This window comes from Scatophagus argus, chromosome 20 (assembly GCF_020382885.2).
Source record: "Scatophagus argus isolate fScaArg1 chromosome 20, fScaArg1.pri, whole genome shotgun sequence".
Taxonomy (NCBI): domain Eukaryota; kingdom Metazoa; phylum Chordata; class Actinopteri; family Scatophagidae; genus Scatophagus; species Scatophagus argus.
This window is the reverse complement of record NC_058512.1, coordinates 7,071,053-7,088,731: the sequence shown is the minus strand read 5'-3', so window position 1 is coordinate 7,088,731 and position 17,679 is coordinate 7,071,053. Positions and strand designations below refer to the sequence as shown.

Genomic DNA, 17,679 nt, shown 5'->3' with positions numbered 1-17,679 from the left:
ACAGTCTACTGTCAAAATTTCAACCCTAACTTCAAGGAGAGTGAAATGAATGTGATCGCTGCTGACATGTGTACAAACGCGAGGCGTGTCCGCAAGCGATGGTTGCCCAAGATCAAGTCCATGCTGCCTGATGGCATGGAGGTGTACCGTGCAGGAATGGGCATGAGTGCTGCTGTGGGTCTGGGCCTGGCACTGAGTGCTCCTCAGTCAGGGGTACCCCTTACCTTCGAGCCTGACTTCAAGACCCTAGAGCAACGGTTGTATCCAGATCGCAAGGACCCTCTCAGGACTCACCCACCGCTGACAGAGGGTAGCCCCGGGTCTGGGGCAGCTGGAGCAGATGCTGAAGGTGAAGGTGAAGGAGTAGTCCAGGAGGAACAGGAGGAAGATGAGGATGAAGCTGGGTTAGAGGGTGTAGATGGATCACTGGGGGCGCCAACTTTGATCCCAGGAGTTGAGGCAGGCAGTTGTGGTGACATGCCACCTGAGCAGGAAGTGGAAAGTTTTGGACAAGGTCTGAGGGTGAACGGACAGTGAATGTCCCTTGGGCTGCCTCTCGCATTGTGAAGTCTGTTGAACACCGCATTTTCTTTTGCTTGCTCTCTTAATCTAACATCTCGTCCACCACTTGTTCTTCTCCTCTATGCTTCCTCAACAGAAATTATTCAACAAACTGCGCTCGTAGGTCTTACCATACAGGAATTTTTCACACATGCATGTGCACATGTGTGCTTGTGTACACGCATAATTACTGATCGTGGAAGTAAAACAGTGATAGTAGAAGTAGACACAGGCATGGCATTAGCACATTGAGAAAATCAGCCCTTTCTGCTCCACCCATATTCTGTATTTACTCAATATTTCAGCACCCGCAAAAATATTGCAAAGGCCTCATAGCAGAACAAATGGCTGTAATGATTCATCTTTTCAGTGCAATACAAAAGTAACAGCTGCTTTGCTGGCAGTTTATGGAGTGTGGTATAATGGTTTGTAAAATGATTCCGTTTTCTTGGAAAGCTGAATCTGAAAATAACCCATGCAACCTTGGGAAAACAGATTAGAGAAACATAGCTTGCTTAAGAAGCAGCTTATTTGATGTGTTTGACTACTTAACATCATATTGTTGCATCATAAATATGTATGAATATATAACAAAGGCTGTATAAAAACTAATGGTCAATTATTGTACCGCCACCATTAAACAAAATGATTTTTCAAAAAAATCAAAACAGCACGTCATTTTTATGGTAAGATGAGGAAAAGTTTTTCTGTGAAGGCTTTTTCACAATCTAACAAAATAATCTATCACATGGAGTTGTTTTTTCATGCATATGTGCCTGTGACATATTTGATTAGATTGTCAATGTGATGCCTGTGTCTGCTCCAGACCACCCCAGCCACACACCACACATACAGATACTCACATGTGCCCACCTTATGATACTAGCCTTTAATATCTTTATCAATGCATTAAAGATATACTGTCCAAAAAAAATGTAACAATGCTTTTCAACTTTTTAATTACATAATTCTGTCTTGGAAATACAGAGAGAGAAATGAGCAAGAACACAGCAGCTTGCATGCATGTTACAATCAATGGACACAGAGAACTATTGAAAACAACAACAAAGCCACAAACCTGCATCTAAATAGGAAAACAGCTACTGTTGTCTCAACATATGCCGTTAATGCGCAAAAGAACTTTTTATCCTATCTCTTACTGGGCTCTGACCTCAGTCTGACATGCTAGAACTGAACTGGGTGGATGTGACGCAGGATTGAATGTGTTTGCCACAGTATGGATTGGATTTTCTCTCTTTTTTTTTTTTTTAAACTACGAAGTGTGCTGTCACCACAGTCAGAGGAGAAATTAGAGGAAGTGCACTACACTAAGTGGTAGAAGGAAACATGTCAGAGAGAGGCAATGTTTCACCTTGATGTGGTGGTATGATTGGCAAGACTACATAGTCCTGCTTTCATTCTTTTATTTCTTCCAGGGAAATGGGTTGGGGGGTAAATTATTGAATAAAACTTTTAGAGGAATTTCTGCTGGCTTATTGCATTGGCACTCAAAAAAAAGGTTAAAGGGCGGGAAACTAAGGAGTTTGGCCAAATGTGACTGTACTAAAAACTAAAAATGTCCTTCACATAACCCTGATAAGTTATTATTTAGGGGATTTTGGGTTTGGAAGGAAAAAACTGGAGTGAGGCAATGAGTCGAACAGGGACTTTAACCTGTATTTGTTATTTTAGTTTTTGTTTTAGTTTTTGACATTTGTTTTCATGCTTTCTGCCATGCATAGGGACACAGTCCAAATAGCCTTCCTTTGTTGTTTTGTGCATTTATTTTAAGAGATATACTGTTGTATAGTGTTTTAAGAGATATATTGTTGTTTCTCCTGATCATTGTCAAAGCACATTTTAACATTTAATGACAAATTCAGACCATCCAATTGATAAATTGAATGAATGAACCCCAAAGTTCTTTTAAGATGGCAATATTTTTGAAAAGTGTAGCTCTGAATAAGGTGATTGAAAAATGTATCCGATTTTTTCCACTGCAGAAATTGATGGCCTGAGTTAACAACCAAGCAAAAAAAAAAGAGTCTATGCCCCTGATCTATTTAATTTGTCTGTTTATGCTTCAGTGCTGTGCCACCTGAAAGGCTGGGCTCAGATTATTCTCTGACTTTGTTCTGCATGTCTTGTTTCGGACTCTTTAGGGGAAGCTTTAAGATGGCCCTGCACAAGAAACACAGGGTTATAATTGCACTAGGTAATAATAATGACGTTTACAGTCTTGTTTTTTTTTTTTTTTAAGAAATGTGATCTGCCATAGATAAAACAGGGCCATGAAAGAATGGTTGAGATGATGAATGAATGTAATGTAGCACTGCTTTGGTGAGGGGTCCAAGCCTTGACCCAAATTGGTCAAATGCTCAAATACTTTTTATATGACTCAATTTTTCCTTAATTGTGTACTCTTAAAAATAGGCCATTATATAATTTGAGAATGGGTGATGTTCTGATCTAAAGCTTTTGTGATTTTGTGATTTCTAAACTGAGGTGAACAGGTCTTCCAATGTGGTGAACACCAGGGGATATTTCCCTATAATCTACAGAAAACTGAGCAAAATTTGAGTACAGACTTTTATTACTCTATTGTTTATTCTATTTTTATCCCAACGAGCTCCTTATTTTTTTTTTTTTAAATATTTTGGAAGTTATGTATGTCTCTAATGTTGAAATGTTCACATAACTGAGAGGCCCTGAACTTTTCTTTAAAGATATACTTGGAGATTTAGCAAATTATTTCTTTATCTTATTTTTAATTTATTATGCTTCCGTTCCTAAAGTTGCTCTTGTAAAAATAATAACAATAATAATAATAATAAAGATATTCAGTTGTTTAATGGAGCCACTATTTTGATTTGTGGACTTTTCAGGCTATTACCTGCACTTCTGACTGTGGTAACCAAGGTAATAATCTTCCCAGAATGCATAAGTATGTAATTTTATAATTAAACCAAATTCACAGTAACTACTTTATATTACAAAATAGGGTACAACTTAATCAGTATAACACCCAAACAAATAAAACCTGTGCACTCCACTGTTAAACAGCACAGTAAGTTTACCATATATGTTTTTCTCTTTGTATTTTCATGCACAGTAAGTCTGTGTTTTTGGTTCTACTAAGATCTATTATCAAACAGTCAACATTGTTGCCATTTTAACTTAGAGGAATTTGAAATTAGCTCCAAATAACACAATTAACATGGCATGGAGAACTGATATACTCTACTGTAGGGATGAAGGGGTGTGGACAGTGCCTCAGACTGTATGGGTGTGGCTGTTGTGAGATTAATTTTTATGTTCAGAGACAACCAAGACAAAAAAAATTTGGTCCTTAAGAGCCATTGTTCAGTATAATGAATGTAATATTTTATTCATTCTTTTTCTTGTGTTTGCCATCATGTCATTCTATGAGGAGAAAGTGTGCATCAGCCCAGTGAACAGATTTACTGCACTTACATACATTCAACATCCAATCAGCAGCAACCTGGATCCCCTGAATTGACACACATATGTAGGTTAACAATTACACATGATCAACATATTACGTTTATTCCCTTTGACACATTCTCGTTTCCACTTGTTCAATTTGTTTACCCTGCTATAAAATATATTTAATTCTGACCCGGATACCAAGAAAATGATTTTTTGTGATAGGACATACTTTTTTTCTTCTCCTTGGGATACTTTTTGTTTCTTCTGCGGCGTGAATTTGAACATGAAAGATGTTGCACTATATGGTAAACTGAGAAATTCTCAGAGAATGTCTTGGCTAACCCTTAAGAGGATGAGCTTTATTTGAGGCGGCTGAAAGAAAGGGTCCTGTAAAATGTATGTAATGTTATGTATTTTTACATGTATGTTTGATTGAAATCAGTGTCTCCTTCACACCAACTGTGTAGTTAAAAATTATTATTTTTTAGTGACAGATGAATCTTTTGCAATATATGCCATTCACCTGGATAATCATTAAAATAACAAAACAAGAGATGGGATGGGATTGGTGGTTGAAAAGAACCTATCTTCACAAACATTTATTTGCAAATAAATTGTTACTTACTTTCTAAAGCCTCACATAGTGCTCTGTTATCCCCATTACTATCAAACTAATGGGCACAGTAGTGTTTTTTTTCCACTGAGTGGTTTATACTGAAAACAATACATTTATATGCAAAGAGACACTTGTATCATAAAATGCATGCCATTCAGACACTCACTCTAACCCAATGAAACCTCTGATCTTTATGCACCATGTATTTTATGCTGAATAACTGTTGTCACTGTTAGCAAACAAAGACTGGGGAGTCTTGCAATGAGGAGGGTTGTATTTTTATCACACAACCCCGCCTTTTATTGAATGTTTGGGTAAAGTTTAACCTGCTATAGTCATGACAGCAAAGTGATGAAGTGTGGAATACAGTGACTAACTACCCAGTTGAGTGTGCATTTGAACCTTCTGCAGACTCAGAAAAAAATGCACTAAAAGTTTGTATGTGTATGTATATGTCTTTGAACATAATGCCAGCACTTTAGAACTACTTAGACAAATGAAAGAAAAGAGAAAAGGATGACCAAGGGTTAGGCGAGGAGAGAACGAAACTTATAAAGCCATGTGTTCAGAGCGCTGACAATCAGAATAGGGATGAGACCCAAAGTGCATTATGAGAGATCTGATATGACTCGCTGTGCTCTTGCTGTTTGCTTTGTCTTTCTCCAGCTTGCTTTGATCTGTGCTAGCTTACTTTTCAGAGTGGAGGGACATGGTGATGTAAACTCCAGCCTTCTTGGTTAAAAGTGTTACTCTCTGCAACAAGGACTGATGGATATTTGACAGATAACCTTGGTGCTTCGTGAAAAGCCGTCCCATGTTGACATGGACCATATCTGTAATGCTCCAGTAAGTGTGGGCCAAACTTGGTCCTTTGTCTGAGCTTACTGGTAACCTCTCAATGGACAACAATCCACATGACAAAAAAAGATTTTATCATGCAACCCTACACTTTGATCATGGTAACGGTCTTCACTATCAACAGGGCTTGGACCAGGCAAACTGGGATGGAACAATTTCAGTGTTGATACTGCTTTATGTTTCAAATGAAAATTGTTAAAATGTTTATGCGCCTTCTTACTCGAGCATCAATTATATATACAACAGAAATGCAAGTTGCCACTTTTGATGTTGCATAAGAATCTACCTTTCATTCCCGTCATGGTATCTGCCATCACCAGTTTCAGTTGTGTAGTCCAAGAGTACCTGATTTCTTTAAATGCAATACAGAAAAATCTGCTTTCTAATAAAAGTCCTTACTTCACCATATACTATGTTCCTCTCTCTTTAGTCTTTGTTCGTATGTTATCACGATATTTTGTTAAAACAGCTGTTTCTTGAGTGCATTGGCTGGGATTTACACAGTGCTAACCCACAAATATAACCTCAAGGAAGCTTGTTTTTTTTTTCAAATTGTGATGTACTTTAGGACTATAAAGATGACCAAAGTGTAGGTCAGGAGGTACCAACAGAAGTAAAATAAAATTAAGATTATTACTTTCAGTTTTGAATTACAAGACTTATCATGAATTAAAATTAAAAACACAGCACAAAATTAAAACATTACATTCACATAAAACAACAGAACATCAACAAGAAGCACAGCTCACTTTTACAAAATGTTTCATTTTTTGTCAGCTTCTTCACAGAATTTAGGCTCTGATGAGAGTTTAAGTATACCAGCATGTTACCTTGATAACATATCTGTATCACGCTTACGTCATGCGTATCCTGGTTATATCCTTTACTATGCATTACACATATGTCCCACACTAATGCAGAGTGTATTCTCCCTTTGCTATGTGTTTGACTATTGATATACATTAATTTATATACATTTAACATATTGGAGTTTTAGCTACATTATTTTACAAGTTTGTATCTGACACACTTTCACATGGAATGGCTGAGTCCACAAATATGGTTTTATGCTTTTATCTCAAGTATTATGTCGGTATTTAGCCTTGTCGCATTGTATCATATATGAGTTTGTTTAAATATTAAATTCACCAACACTTGGGGTTTTTTTTGTTTGTTTGTTTTGTTTTTTTTATTGCATTGAAACGCAACATTGAAATAATGCCGGATTTTTGTGACCAGACTAGAGGTAAAAGAATGTTAGAATGTTAAGTCCAAAGTCCAAGGGTAATAGCTGACACCAATAGTTTCCAAATATGGTCCTAAGGGGAAACAGACACCGCTAGGCTTGCCCTGGGGATAAAAGTTAGAATAGACTTGGGGATGCAGTTAGGGAAAAAACTGATCCCATTAAAACCTGGTTTCTTTGAAGGACGGCCCCAATCGGGGCACAGAAAGTACCTGGAAGAGACCAGGAGACACCAGTATTTAAAAAAGTAATCAGAGACTTTTCAAACCTACAGTTGCATGCTTTAGAAGACTTCAACTTACACTTAAGAAGCTCAGTGCTAAATGCAATGGGGGTTAGCATCATTAGTGTGGACTGAGATCTTCAACTCCTGCACACTGACTGACACTGACTATATGCCATCACTCTATTTGTGAAATGCTAAGAGATTTATGTCGTGATTGTTATTAGACTGACATTAGTGAAAGCAGAATGGACAAGTGGAGGGGCTAATGGCTGGGTGATGGTGGTATTGGTGAATTAGTAAAGCGTATTTCTTCCAAAATTCGTGTCTTTTTCAAGCTAATTTTGGACTGTACATATTTTAATGAAAGTAACCATCAATTATCATTATTATCGAGTATGGGCAGATTTTGTACCCATTTTGGAAGGATGGTTTGGTGCATGAGCTCAGCGTTGGGGTTCCACGCATTGACTGTGCTCTGGTATCTATTGGTCAGCCTACGTAGCTATGACGTCGTTTCCAATGCAAAACGGCGCGGCGTGTGTTCAGTCGTCCTGGCGGACTAATGCGGCTCACCAGAAATTAGTCTTAAATACAGACCAGGAAGGGAAAAAGTAGTGCAATACACCGACTGGAAAAGAAACAGCTTCTGTGCTTCATAATGAGCGACGACACAGACTCCCCTCCCGAGAGGGAAATGAAGGTATACTCTGTTTTCGAAGTTGTGTTGACAGGTTAGCATGTGTAAGCTAATGTTTGGTTGCGCAGTCAGTCCATCGTCAATGATTCTGGCTAGCTTAGCTGGTTAGCTACGTGTTCTGATTTAGTCTTCAGGTTTTCTGTTTATTTAACCCTAATTCAAAGCATTTACGGAGCACCATTAATAACGCTTATGCTTAACAGTCAGAGTTCAGTTTACATGTCTGACAAGAAAGAGGTTGCTGTAGTAACTTTTAGCTTGTTTGGTTGAAGCCAGCTGCTTGTGTTAGCACTGTTTCTATGAACCCATAAACGCAATATGCTGTGCTCCTTGATAATACAAACTTGAGAGTAGGTATATTAACAACCTGTTGTGTTTGAAATGAAGTTATCAAATACTTCACGTTCAGTAAATGTAACGTAACGTAACCCTCACAACTTAGCATCATTAGCCGACGTGACTACAAGTTATGCTTAACTTTCATTTTCAGGCTATGCTGATAGTCTAATCTAGCTGAAACCACTAGGTTTCACGCAGTCAAAGGTATTTGTTAGTTCATATAATACTGTGCATAACGCACAAGCCATCTTGTCAAACATGATTACAATATCATACTATTAATTTTTTTCGTAGAAGAAGGTACGGTTCATTTTAAGTTTCCACTTATTGAGTATGAGCCACACATGCTTAACCACCTGTAACTGGTCTTTAGAGGTAAGAGACGGTGCTTGTCTGTGTTTTTCAGGATTTTCAATTTCGTCAGATGAAGAAAGCAAGAGTTTTTGCGCCAGCTGAGGATTTGCCAAAAGAAAGATCAAGTCTGCTTACCATCTCAAACAAATTTGGTTTAACATTTGTTGGACTTGACAGAACATTCAAAGTTTACCTCACCAAAGACATTCTCAGTGCTGATAAAGTTGATGGCAGCTCCAATGACATAGGTATGAATATGACTGTACATACTTGAATTTGAATATTTATCCATTCAGTTTTGCGCTACATTGACATGTGATTTTTTTTTTTTTGTTACTATGAATACATATTAAGTTACAGCTGTTCCTGACAGTTTATTAAAATTTTCCTCTTACTTTTTCTAGTTGAGGGAATAGCAGCAATGGCGGAGGTAACTGTGGAATTGGCTCTGCACCACTTGGCTCTCAGTTGTGATGAGCTTACTTTGTCAGTATGTGGCATGTCTGAGGAGGTGGGCTTGTCCCTCACATTCTATGATGTCCGCACCTTGATGAACAAGGTAACTACTTTAGTCATTGTGTCTTAGTTTAACGTACATGGAGATACGCTTGACAGTTGTGTTGCTGCTGTTCTCTGGATCACCACAGTCCTGCAGGAAATGATTGTCTTTTTTTTTTTTTAACTTAACTTGTTATTCTGCAGCAGTCTTGTACATGCCCCTAATATGAGGAAAGCTCTGACTTTTACTAGCAAAGTGAACGTAATGTATAATTCACCATAAAGTCTTAAAGTTTGACCTGTTTGTTTATTTATTATTGGTAATTTTTTCGCTTTCCAGGCAAGATCCCAGAAGTTACCTTTTGCGTCACTGCTGCCAGCAGTACCCAGTGGTACTTTAGTTCAGGACCTGAAGTGGAATCCTGCTCAGGCATCCATGTTGGCTGCTTGTATGTCTGATGGCAGTATGCAGATCTTGGATGTTGTCGAGAGTGTCAGAGTTCTGACTGAGCTACCTGCCTCAAATGGCATCACATGCAGTGAGTTAAACTCTAAACATAATGCTGAGTTTGCCTGTACTCCATCTCTGCTGTGACTCACTGGCAGTTAATGTACTGTTTCACAGTTTGCTGGAGTCCAAAAGGAAAACAAGTTGCTGCAGGAAAAATGAATGGCACAGTCAGTCAGTATACACCAGTAAGTGAACCTAATTCACCATCTTTAAAATAAGGACACTTTTTGCTCCCTGAGATCTGCCCCATCCAATGACTATGAATAACTTATTTTCTCTTGTATTTAAAAGGCTTTAGAAGAAAAGAAAGTTATCCCATCTCCCCACTTCTACACCTCCGATGAACCTGTCAAAAGTAAGGGAAATCCCTTACTGATAAAATTAAATCTGTACTGTTTACCCATATTCAGAGCTTGGCTCTTAATGTTATATAATAATAGTTTTTTCTTGCCTTTTGCTTCAGTTACTGTGTTTAAATCCCATCTGTGAATAACACCTCTCTTTCCTGTTACCTCTTGCAGTTCTGGATGTGCTGTGGCTGAGAACTTATGTGTTTGCAGTGGTATATGCTGCTGCAGATGGGTCCCTGGAGACACCTCCTGAGCTAGTGCTGATCTCCCTCCCAGTGAGTACCGTATGCATCAACAGGGCGCTGAATTCACACAGTTGGATTTTGGTCTGATTGTGCTCCCCCAAGTCTTTAATACCATCCTGTTCATAGACTCAGTTGATAAATTTGACCACAGGTATTCAGAAATTCACTTGGAGGTTGCCTGTTTAATTGGTGATATAATCTTTACATGGCAACAACAGCAACAGGATGAAAAATAAATGTAGCGTTAGATCCTCTGCCGTGTCATGTATTGTAGTTTTGAAGATCAAAGACTTTATGGTGTTACCACATGTTTGTGTAGTAGCTCTGTTGTAACATAGAGGTTCCTACTGCAGCTGACATGCACCTCCTTATATATTGTTAAATAAGTGGGATGCTTGATGTAACCGACCACTTAACCACACAAGGTTTTGTTGCTGGTTTCATAGAGCTACTTGGTTCACAACGTATTACGTTTGTGCTTGTGACTGAATTATAATTAACAAGCTGATATATGCTGTAACTATGTCACAGTTTGATCAGTTGTTCCATCCTGTTCATGCATATAAAAAATGAATGTGACGAAATGTGATTTGTTTTTCATTATTTTTTTTGTAGAAGAAAGATGAGAAGACAGACACAAAGTATCTGAACTTTAGTGAAACGGTGTACGGCAGCTGCACTGAGCGACAACATCACTACTTCCTTAGTCACGTAGAGGACTGGTAAGAATGGTCACAATTAACTGGCACGAATGGTGTAGTAGACACCCAGAATTATGGTCGCTGGTGAGATTAAATGTATTGTTTATCCCTTCAAACTGTTCAGTTTGTTTAATTCTAATCTCACGTTAAATTGATGTAATATGTTTATTTCATCCAGGGACCTCGTGTTTGCGGCATCGGCAGCTTCTATTGAAGTCAGCGTTATAGCCAGACAAGACGACAAGGTACCTGAACGTTCGAGATGTTATAGAACTAAATGCTAAAATGACACGCTGTTTGAATATAGTTAGCACTTTTGTTGTCATGTTTTAAGATGACACTTGCACCTTGAGACTGAGGGATGGACATTCTTGGTTATAGTTTGGAGGCTAAAAAAATAACATTGTCGTGATAACCATCATCTCATTGTAAAAACTAAGAAAACAATAAATGATTTTTAGTACAGGACAATTGGGGGATCATTCTTCAGTAGTAATATGACTCTTCCCATTTCTTGTATTCAAAGTATGAAATGCTTCCCTCAGGTACAAGCTACAAGCTTCCAAATTTATCCAAATCATATTTTCCTAGGGACAAATAAAATCATTTTGATCTCGATCTTGAGCAGATCTTCCCCCATCTACAGTCAACAAACTTGATGCCACATAACCAGCTCTTGATGACAGATAAACCAGCTTGCGAATGCGCTGAAGTACCGTCTTGGGGCCCCAAAAACAAACTTCAAAACAGTGTTATCTTGATTTTTACCAAAGCTACAAGTGATCACAAAAAGTTCTGATGCTCATTTTTGTTTTACCTAAAAACAGGTTTTGTTCTGATCGTTTTATTTAGCTTTAACTTACTGTTTTTCCAATGCTTTCTGTATGGGGAGAGGAAAATGCAGCCGAAGTCTGCACATTGTCATGACCACAACAGATTGTTGTCTTTTTTTTGTAGATCTGGGAGCTTTGGATCCTGGAAGATGCGAGTAGGGCTGAGCTTCCAGTGACTGAGACAAATGAAGACACTCTCCCCCTCGGCTTAGCAATAGACTACACCAACCAACAGGAGATCAACATCAGTATGTGAATTTATTTTTTTCTGTGTATCTTTAGAAGAAGAAGAAGAATCAGCTTTGTTGACAGTATATATATTTTTACATACACACACTGAATTCATCTTCTGCATTTGACCCGTCCTTAGTTGAACACACACATGCAACACCTGGCAAATTACATGCAGTGAAACACACACAGGAGCCGGCTAATTGGGGGGGGGGGGCATTTTTCGCATTAATCACTCCACCACACCCAGATTTTTCCTGCCCGTCCGGTGGGGGAATCGAACCAGTGACCCTCCGATCACAATCCGCTTCTCCAACCTCTAGGCCTCTCTCTTCAGCTGTCTGACCTGATTTGCACATCTGTACAAAGTGACAACACTTACCCTAGTGTAATGTAAAGATGGTTGTGTGTTTGTCAAAGTAACACCAATCCAGTTAAGCAATCAACAAAATGTTAGGCTCTGTTTTGTTATGTAGGTATTTGGTCAAAAGCCTTATATCACAGTTGGGTTGTTTTAGTCAGTCATGTTGTCATGGGAGAATTCCTATACTGATGTAAGTAATGCCAGAACACCAGTAAAAATAGAGGCGGTTCATCCCAACCTCAGTGTCACTTTGGTGCAGTTGAAGTAAATATTTTTTATATGCCATTTTTCAGGCAGGACAGTGTTCCACGTCAGTGTGTAGGACTTATTCATAGCAAGACTGGATTTGCAGGATTTACCCATCAGTGAGGCGAACTTTGCTTGATTTGTTTACTTCAAGTTATAAGCCCAAACAGATACTATAATTTATTTATTTATTTTTTTAAATTCAAAAAATATATTGTATCCCAACTTTTATATGATCACTATCGTAATATAAGATCACATTCTCTGCCATAATTAAGCTAAAATCGCAACATGTGCCACTTTGATAGTCAAAAGATGTCAAATTCTGTTTTCATCTTCACGTTGTTATTAGAAGCTTATTGAGCTCACTGGGATTTTAAAATAGCTAAATGACATTATATCCAGTGAGGAGGGAAAATTGAAGCAGTTTAGGCAGGTTTTTGGTTTTTTTTTTTTACGCCATCTGCCACCAATGATACCAACACCCTGATGAGTGTTTTAATGAACATGCATTTTATTTTATACTAAGACAGGTAACATGTATGTTTTACCTAGTTTTAAAAGAACCCCATTTGTCTTCTCCTCCAAACAAAGGATTTCTGTGGTATAAAGTTGTCTTAACCTAATAATAGTTGATGTTATCTCTTGCAGTGCACTCCATTGTATATATTTAAGCCCTGAAATATTTCACCACTGCTCTAATGATCAGAGGAATCTGAAATCCATCAGGTTTCTTTGTGCATACAGCATCCACTGCAGTGCTCTATTGCGGCATGTGTAAAGAATAGTGATAAGCTACCGTCTCAGTACACTGTTTTATCTTAAATAGCCCAGTCTGCCAGACATTCACGTAGAGCTGCTGGTGCTGTCTAGTCACATCTCTCCCTGCTCACTCTAAGAACTTCCTCCCTGGCAAGAAAAAAAAAAAGAAAAACCTGCAATTTGAGCAACATTTTGTCATGACTGTAGTCTGATCAAAACTTTTATCAGAAGTGATACATTAGATAGAGAAAGCGAAGGGAGAGTAATGAGAGAGTTATCTGCGAGGAGAAAAATGCACTCATTAAAATGGTTCAGACAAGCTAGAGGACCTCAGCAAAACAACAAAGCCCAGACAATCCTGTTGCAGAATGCTGATGAGGTTTACCGTGTGCCTCTCCCTTCTGTTGGCTCCCTCTTTCACCCTCCGTCTCATTGCTTCTCTTTATCATTCAAACTGTAGTTCCTTTTCTGAGATTAAACTTCACATTAGATGCTGTATTTTTTGTGTTTCACTTGTGTTTATTTTGTGGAGAACCAAAGATCGCTTTGTTACTTGAAACAAAATACTTATCTATTTTTGTTTTACTATGCAGAAATATTTTTATGTGTGGGTGTATGTATCTGTGGTAGTTAAAGGTTTGAATTTATGCAGGTAATAAATTGTCTTGATGACAGAAGTGTTCATGCAGTGCGTGGACTGAATGTACAGTAGATGCAAAGTATAAAATAATTGTCAGGTGAATCAGTGGTAATAAATCAAACACTGAAATGCACTGACAAAGAGCAGCTACTGCTGTCATCTCCTAACAAAAGTTATACTTCAGGAATAGTTTTAGATATGATAAACGATTGTACAGAGAGCAAAAAGGACAAAGTGTTCAGTTTGACATATCTGAAATGACTAATATCAACTGTGCCTAATGCATCTTTAATTCGGGGTGTGAATACTGACTTTCTTCATTTAAATGTTGGTTTAGCCTAGATTTGCCATTTTTGTCTGCAGCCCACAACTCACTGTGTGATTTTGGAAAGGGCATGAAAGTGGGTGTGAAGAGCAGGAAAAAGTTTGGGGGTTTGGCAAGAAGAGAAACATGGTGGACTGTGTTTCATTAAAAGAGGCATGTTAGGACAGTTGTCTCAGTGACTGTAGTGTGCCTCTCTTAACTGAATGCTGGGTATTTATTTTAACCACTTGACCATGATCAGCTAGAGAACTACAGCACTAATATGCATATAGTCTTTGTACTTATTGAAGTGATAGACAGCGTTTTGCCGTTACGAACATAGCAAGCATAGTGAGCAGACGACACTTGCTGTTAATTGTCTCCCTTGTGCTGTGGTGTGATTTTGAAGAACATGCAAAACGCTAAATAATTTCTCACAGAAGTCTGTTACTGCATAATGTAGATTGCATTCCCACATGGTTCTTAATTAATAGACTGCAGACAAAATTTCCGACCACAAAGCAACAGAGATTCCTCTTGGATCTGGAGGGTTGCAAAATGTTTTGGAGGGGGAGGAAGTGAGGAACTCTGTATGTTTGTAGGAGAGAAAGAAAGTTTAACTGGAGAGTTATATGTTAGATAACCCATTATACTTTGTGAAATTCTAGTTAAATTATCATTTATGTTTTTCTCTGTCTGAAAGTCTTCTGTCCTTGCCTCTGTCTGTATCTTTCCACCTTCTCAAAGCTGATGAGAAGACCTTGCCCCCGGCACCCACTATGTTAATGCTATCCACGGAAGGACTACTCTGCCCATTTGCTCTGCTCAACCTTAATCCTGGGGTTAAGCAGCTGGTCTCAGCTCCCACGGCCCTCACCTTAGAGGGGGAGAGACTGCCAAAACCAGGTAAGCCCACAAGCAGATGTTTTGGTCTAAAATGTTGTTCCAACAGATACAGTTACTCATAATCGCACATTTCAAAATTTGCTCAAGTGGTAATTATGTGATGCAGTGGTGGAAGTGTTTGCCAGATCTTCCATTTCCTGGTCTTGGAAATAGAAGATGTTATACCCATGCTGTTGTCAAACATGGACATGTCACCTGTTGGTTTCTGAAGGGATATTTTTAAGTGTGAGGTTTGGTATCACCCCTGTTAGTTCTGTTAAGATGAGTGGAACCACACCAGAAACTTGCTCCACAGCTCAACTTAATGGCCTGAGAGACCTGTCAGTCAAGCAAACACATTCCCCGTTAAGCTTATCTAAAGCCAGTCTTAAAGGAAAATTCATTCTGTATAAAATTTTACATCTTAATTAAAAATCCACCAATAAAATTTGGAGATCTTGTTGTGCTTTTACATTTTCAACTAGAGCTTACAGAGTTTTGAGTTGTATTTGAGCATAGTGTTATGAGTGGTAAAAGAAAGAAAAAAATATTTTTAATTGCAGTATTATTGCCAGTATTATTATAGTCATGTATCACACATACTTGAAAGCCAAATTCTATTTATAAATTCTAGCAATAGTCTTTGTTTTTTTTCAGCTGTTTTTCACTTCATAGTCATTAACATTTGTTGATTGAAACCAGTTGTTTTGATCATACATGGATCTTTGACTAGACTGTGAAGAGTTAACTCTTATATAAAGCTATAAAACAAGTGTTTTTTCTCATCCACTCAATCAGAAAGAGGCTCAACAACATTTGTGTAAACTCCTGGAAAAAATAAAACTGTCGATAAAACTTGGCCAACGTGCGGTGAGATCAAATCAAATTTCTTTTCTGTTCACAGGTTCTGTGGCTGCCCAACCACCCAAAAGTGCTCTCTCTGTCCCATCTGCTCCCACAACATTCCCAAGTCTTGGTCTTACTTCAGCAGCTGCTTCTACTCCTCCAGCTCTTGCTGCCCCTTCCTCCACTGCCCCATTCAGCATTGTGCCCGAAGCTCCTGTGTCGTCGTCATCATTTATCTTCTCGGTCCCAAGCACGTGCTCCACTTCTTTCTCTTCAGCCTTCTCCTTGGGGGGATCCGCACCTTTTGGCTCCGGATCTTCAGTCTTTTCTTTTGCCTCCAAACCCCCCTCAGACACTCCCTCGGTGCCTTCAGCATTTTCTTTCACCCCTTCCATCAAACCATCTACGGCTCCGGCTCCGGCTCCAGCTCCAGCTCCTGCTCCAGCTCCAGCTCCAGCTCCAGCTCCAGCTCCTGCTCCTGCTCCTGCTCCTGCTCCAGGTCCAACACTGCAGAGCCTTGCAGCTCCCTCCCCACCAACAGTGAAACTGAATCTAAATGAGAGGTAAATCATCTATTTTTTTTTTTAAACTATCAATTACTAGGGCATTGCAACTCAAAAATCATAATTCATACAAAGGCTTGTATCCTTATTCCCAAGGTTTTCAGGATTAGAGACCCCAGCACCGCAGCCTTTCTCTTTCAGTTCTTCGTTGCCCAAAACTGTTGTTTCCAATTCCAGCAGTTTGGCTGCCCCTCCACTTTCAGCCTCCAAACCATCTGCTGTTTTAGGTAAAGACCTTCTTATTACACTCTTCTTAATTTTTATCAAATGGTTCTTTAAATCTTAACTGGTTATGACTTGGATTGTTGATTAAATATTGTTACTTGTGTTGCAGCCCCTGTGCGTCCGGTTCAAACCACCACGCCACCCACAGTCGTCCAGAAACCTGCTCCTGCCACACAGGGTCCTGTTCAAACTCCACAGGTCCTATCTGGTTTTGTTCCTGTTTTTCTCAGAAATATGTCAGAGATAACCATAGAGAACCTCTGAAAGCATAGAGCCTCCCATTAGTACACTCATCCATCCATCTATTTTCTATACCGCTTATCTGTCAGGGTTGCGGGGGGGTGGAGTCTATCCCAGCTGACTACAGGCGAGAGGCGGGGTACACCCTGGACTGTCGCCAGTCAATCGCAGGGCCAACACACAAAGACAGACAACCATATACTCTCACACTCACACCTAGGGGCAATGTAGAGTAGCCAGTTAACCTAATGTGCATGTTTTTGGTATTGTGGGAGGAAGCCGGGGTACAGGGAGAACATGCAAACTCCACATAGAAGGGCCCAGACCGGGATTTGAACCTGGGACCCTCTTGCTATGAGCTAAACCAACTGTTAGTGGCGACAGTGCTAACCACTGCACTCAACTTCCTATAAATTTTTAAGGGCCATTAAAGTGTTCGTTGCCTGCTCTCCATTGTTATCATCTTAACTCTTGTAAACTAGTAACAGATCTGACAAAATGGTGGATGTAAAAATGTCAGTTAAACCGCAGCTGCCATGGTAGCAGTTTCCACTAACATCAGAATGTTCAACAAAAACCAACTGTTAGTGGCTGAAGAAAAGCACAGCATTATATTAGATTACAGAAATTCTCACAGGTTTTCTGTTCAAACTTATATGGTTTGTGGGTTTCTTACTTTGCCATTTCTCATTACAGGCAGCTGTAAGTGTGAAGGCCCTGGAGAAGCAACTACAGCAAAAGAAAGACTCTGATCCCATTATGGCTGGTATACTGGAGGAGGTGAGACATATGACAACACTGGATTACCATGCACTTTTTTTAATTGGTGAACTTGTGGGAAAAGGGAGAGGATCATGGCACCCACCATTTGAGGTTAAAAATTACTTG

The 17,679-nt window shown here is 39.1% G+C and overlaps 2 protein-coding genes across 12 annotated transcripts in view; both read left to right on the top strand.

Annotated features, from left to right (window-relative positions):
• The window catches only part of LOC124051533 (nucleus accumbens-associated protein 2), a 29,933-nt gene extending 24,040 nt beyond the window's left edge, over positions 1 to 5,893 (top strand). For all 3 annotated transcript variants that reach the window (XM_046374984.1, XM_046374986.1, XM_046374983.1), the window contains exon 7: positions 5 to 5,893. In XM_046374984.1, coding sequence (XP_046230940.1) covers positions 5 to 537 — 533 coding nt within the window. In that variant the 3' untranslated portion in view covers positions 538 to 5,893. The remainder of the gene's footprint in view (positions 1 to 4) is intronic.
• Positions 5,894 to 7,462: 1,569 nt separating this feature from the next.
• Positions 7,463 to 17,679, top strand: part of nup214 (nucleoporin 214) — a 45,021-nt gene continuing 34,804 nt past the window's right edge. For 6 of the 9 annotated variants that reach the window (XR_006841936.1, XM_046376066.1, XM_046376067.1 and 3 more), the window contains exons 1-15: positions 7,464 to 7,657; positions 8,400 to 8,595; positions 8,752 to 8,906; positions 9,186 to 9,384; positions 9,471 to 9,541; positions 9,648 to 9,711; positions 9,878 to 9,981; positions 10,567 to 10,673; positions 10,831 to 10,897; positions 11,610 to 11,733; positions 14,780 to 14,938; positions 15,822 to 16,326; positions 16,423 to 16,553; positions 16,661 to 16,749; positions 17,488 to 17,571. Coding sequence is in view for 8 of the 9 variants with exons in the window: in XM_046376066.1 (XP_046232022.1) it covers positions 7,616 to 7,657; positions 8,400 to 8,595; positions 8,752 to 8,906; positions 9,186 to 9,384; positions 9,471 to 9,541; positions 9,648 to 9,711; positions 9,878 to 9,981; positions 10,567 to 10,673; positions 10,831 to 10,897; positions 11,610 to 11,733; positions 14,780 to 14,938; positions 15,822 to 16,326; positions 16,423 to 16,553; positions 16,661 to 16,749; positions 17,488 to 17,571 (2,097 nt within the window). In the remaining variant the exon portion in view is untranslated. Of the gene's footprint in view, positions 7,658 to 8,399; positions 8,596 to 8,751; positions 8,907 to 9,185; positions 9,385 to 9,470; positions 9,542 to 9,647; positions 9,712 to 9,877; positions 9,982 to 10,566; positions 10,674 to 10,830; positions 10,898 to 11,609; positions 11,734 to 14,779; positions 14,939 to 15,821; positions 16,327 to 16,422; positions 16,554 to 16,660; positions 16,750 to 17,487; positions 17,572 to 17,679 lie in introns of all 9 variants that reach the window. The other 3 variants (XM_046376065.1, XM_046376061.1, XM_046376063.1) reach the window with 1 other exon arrangement.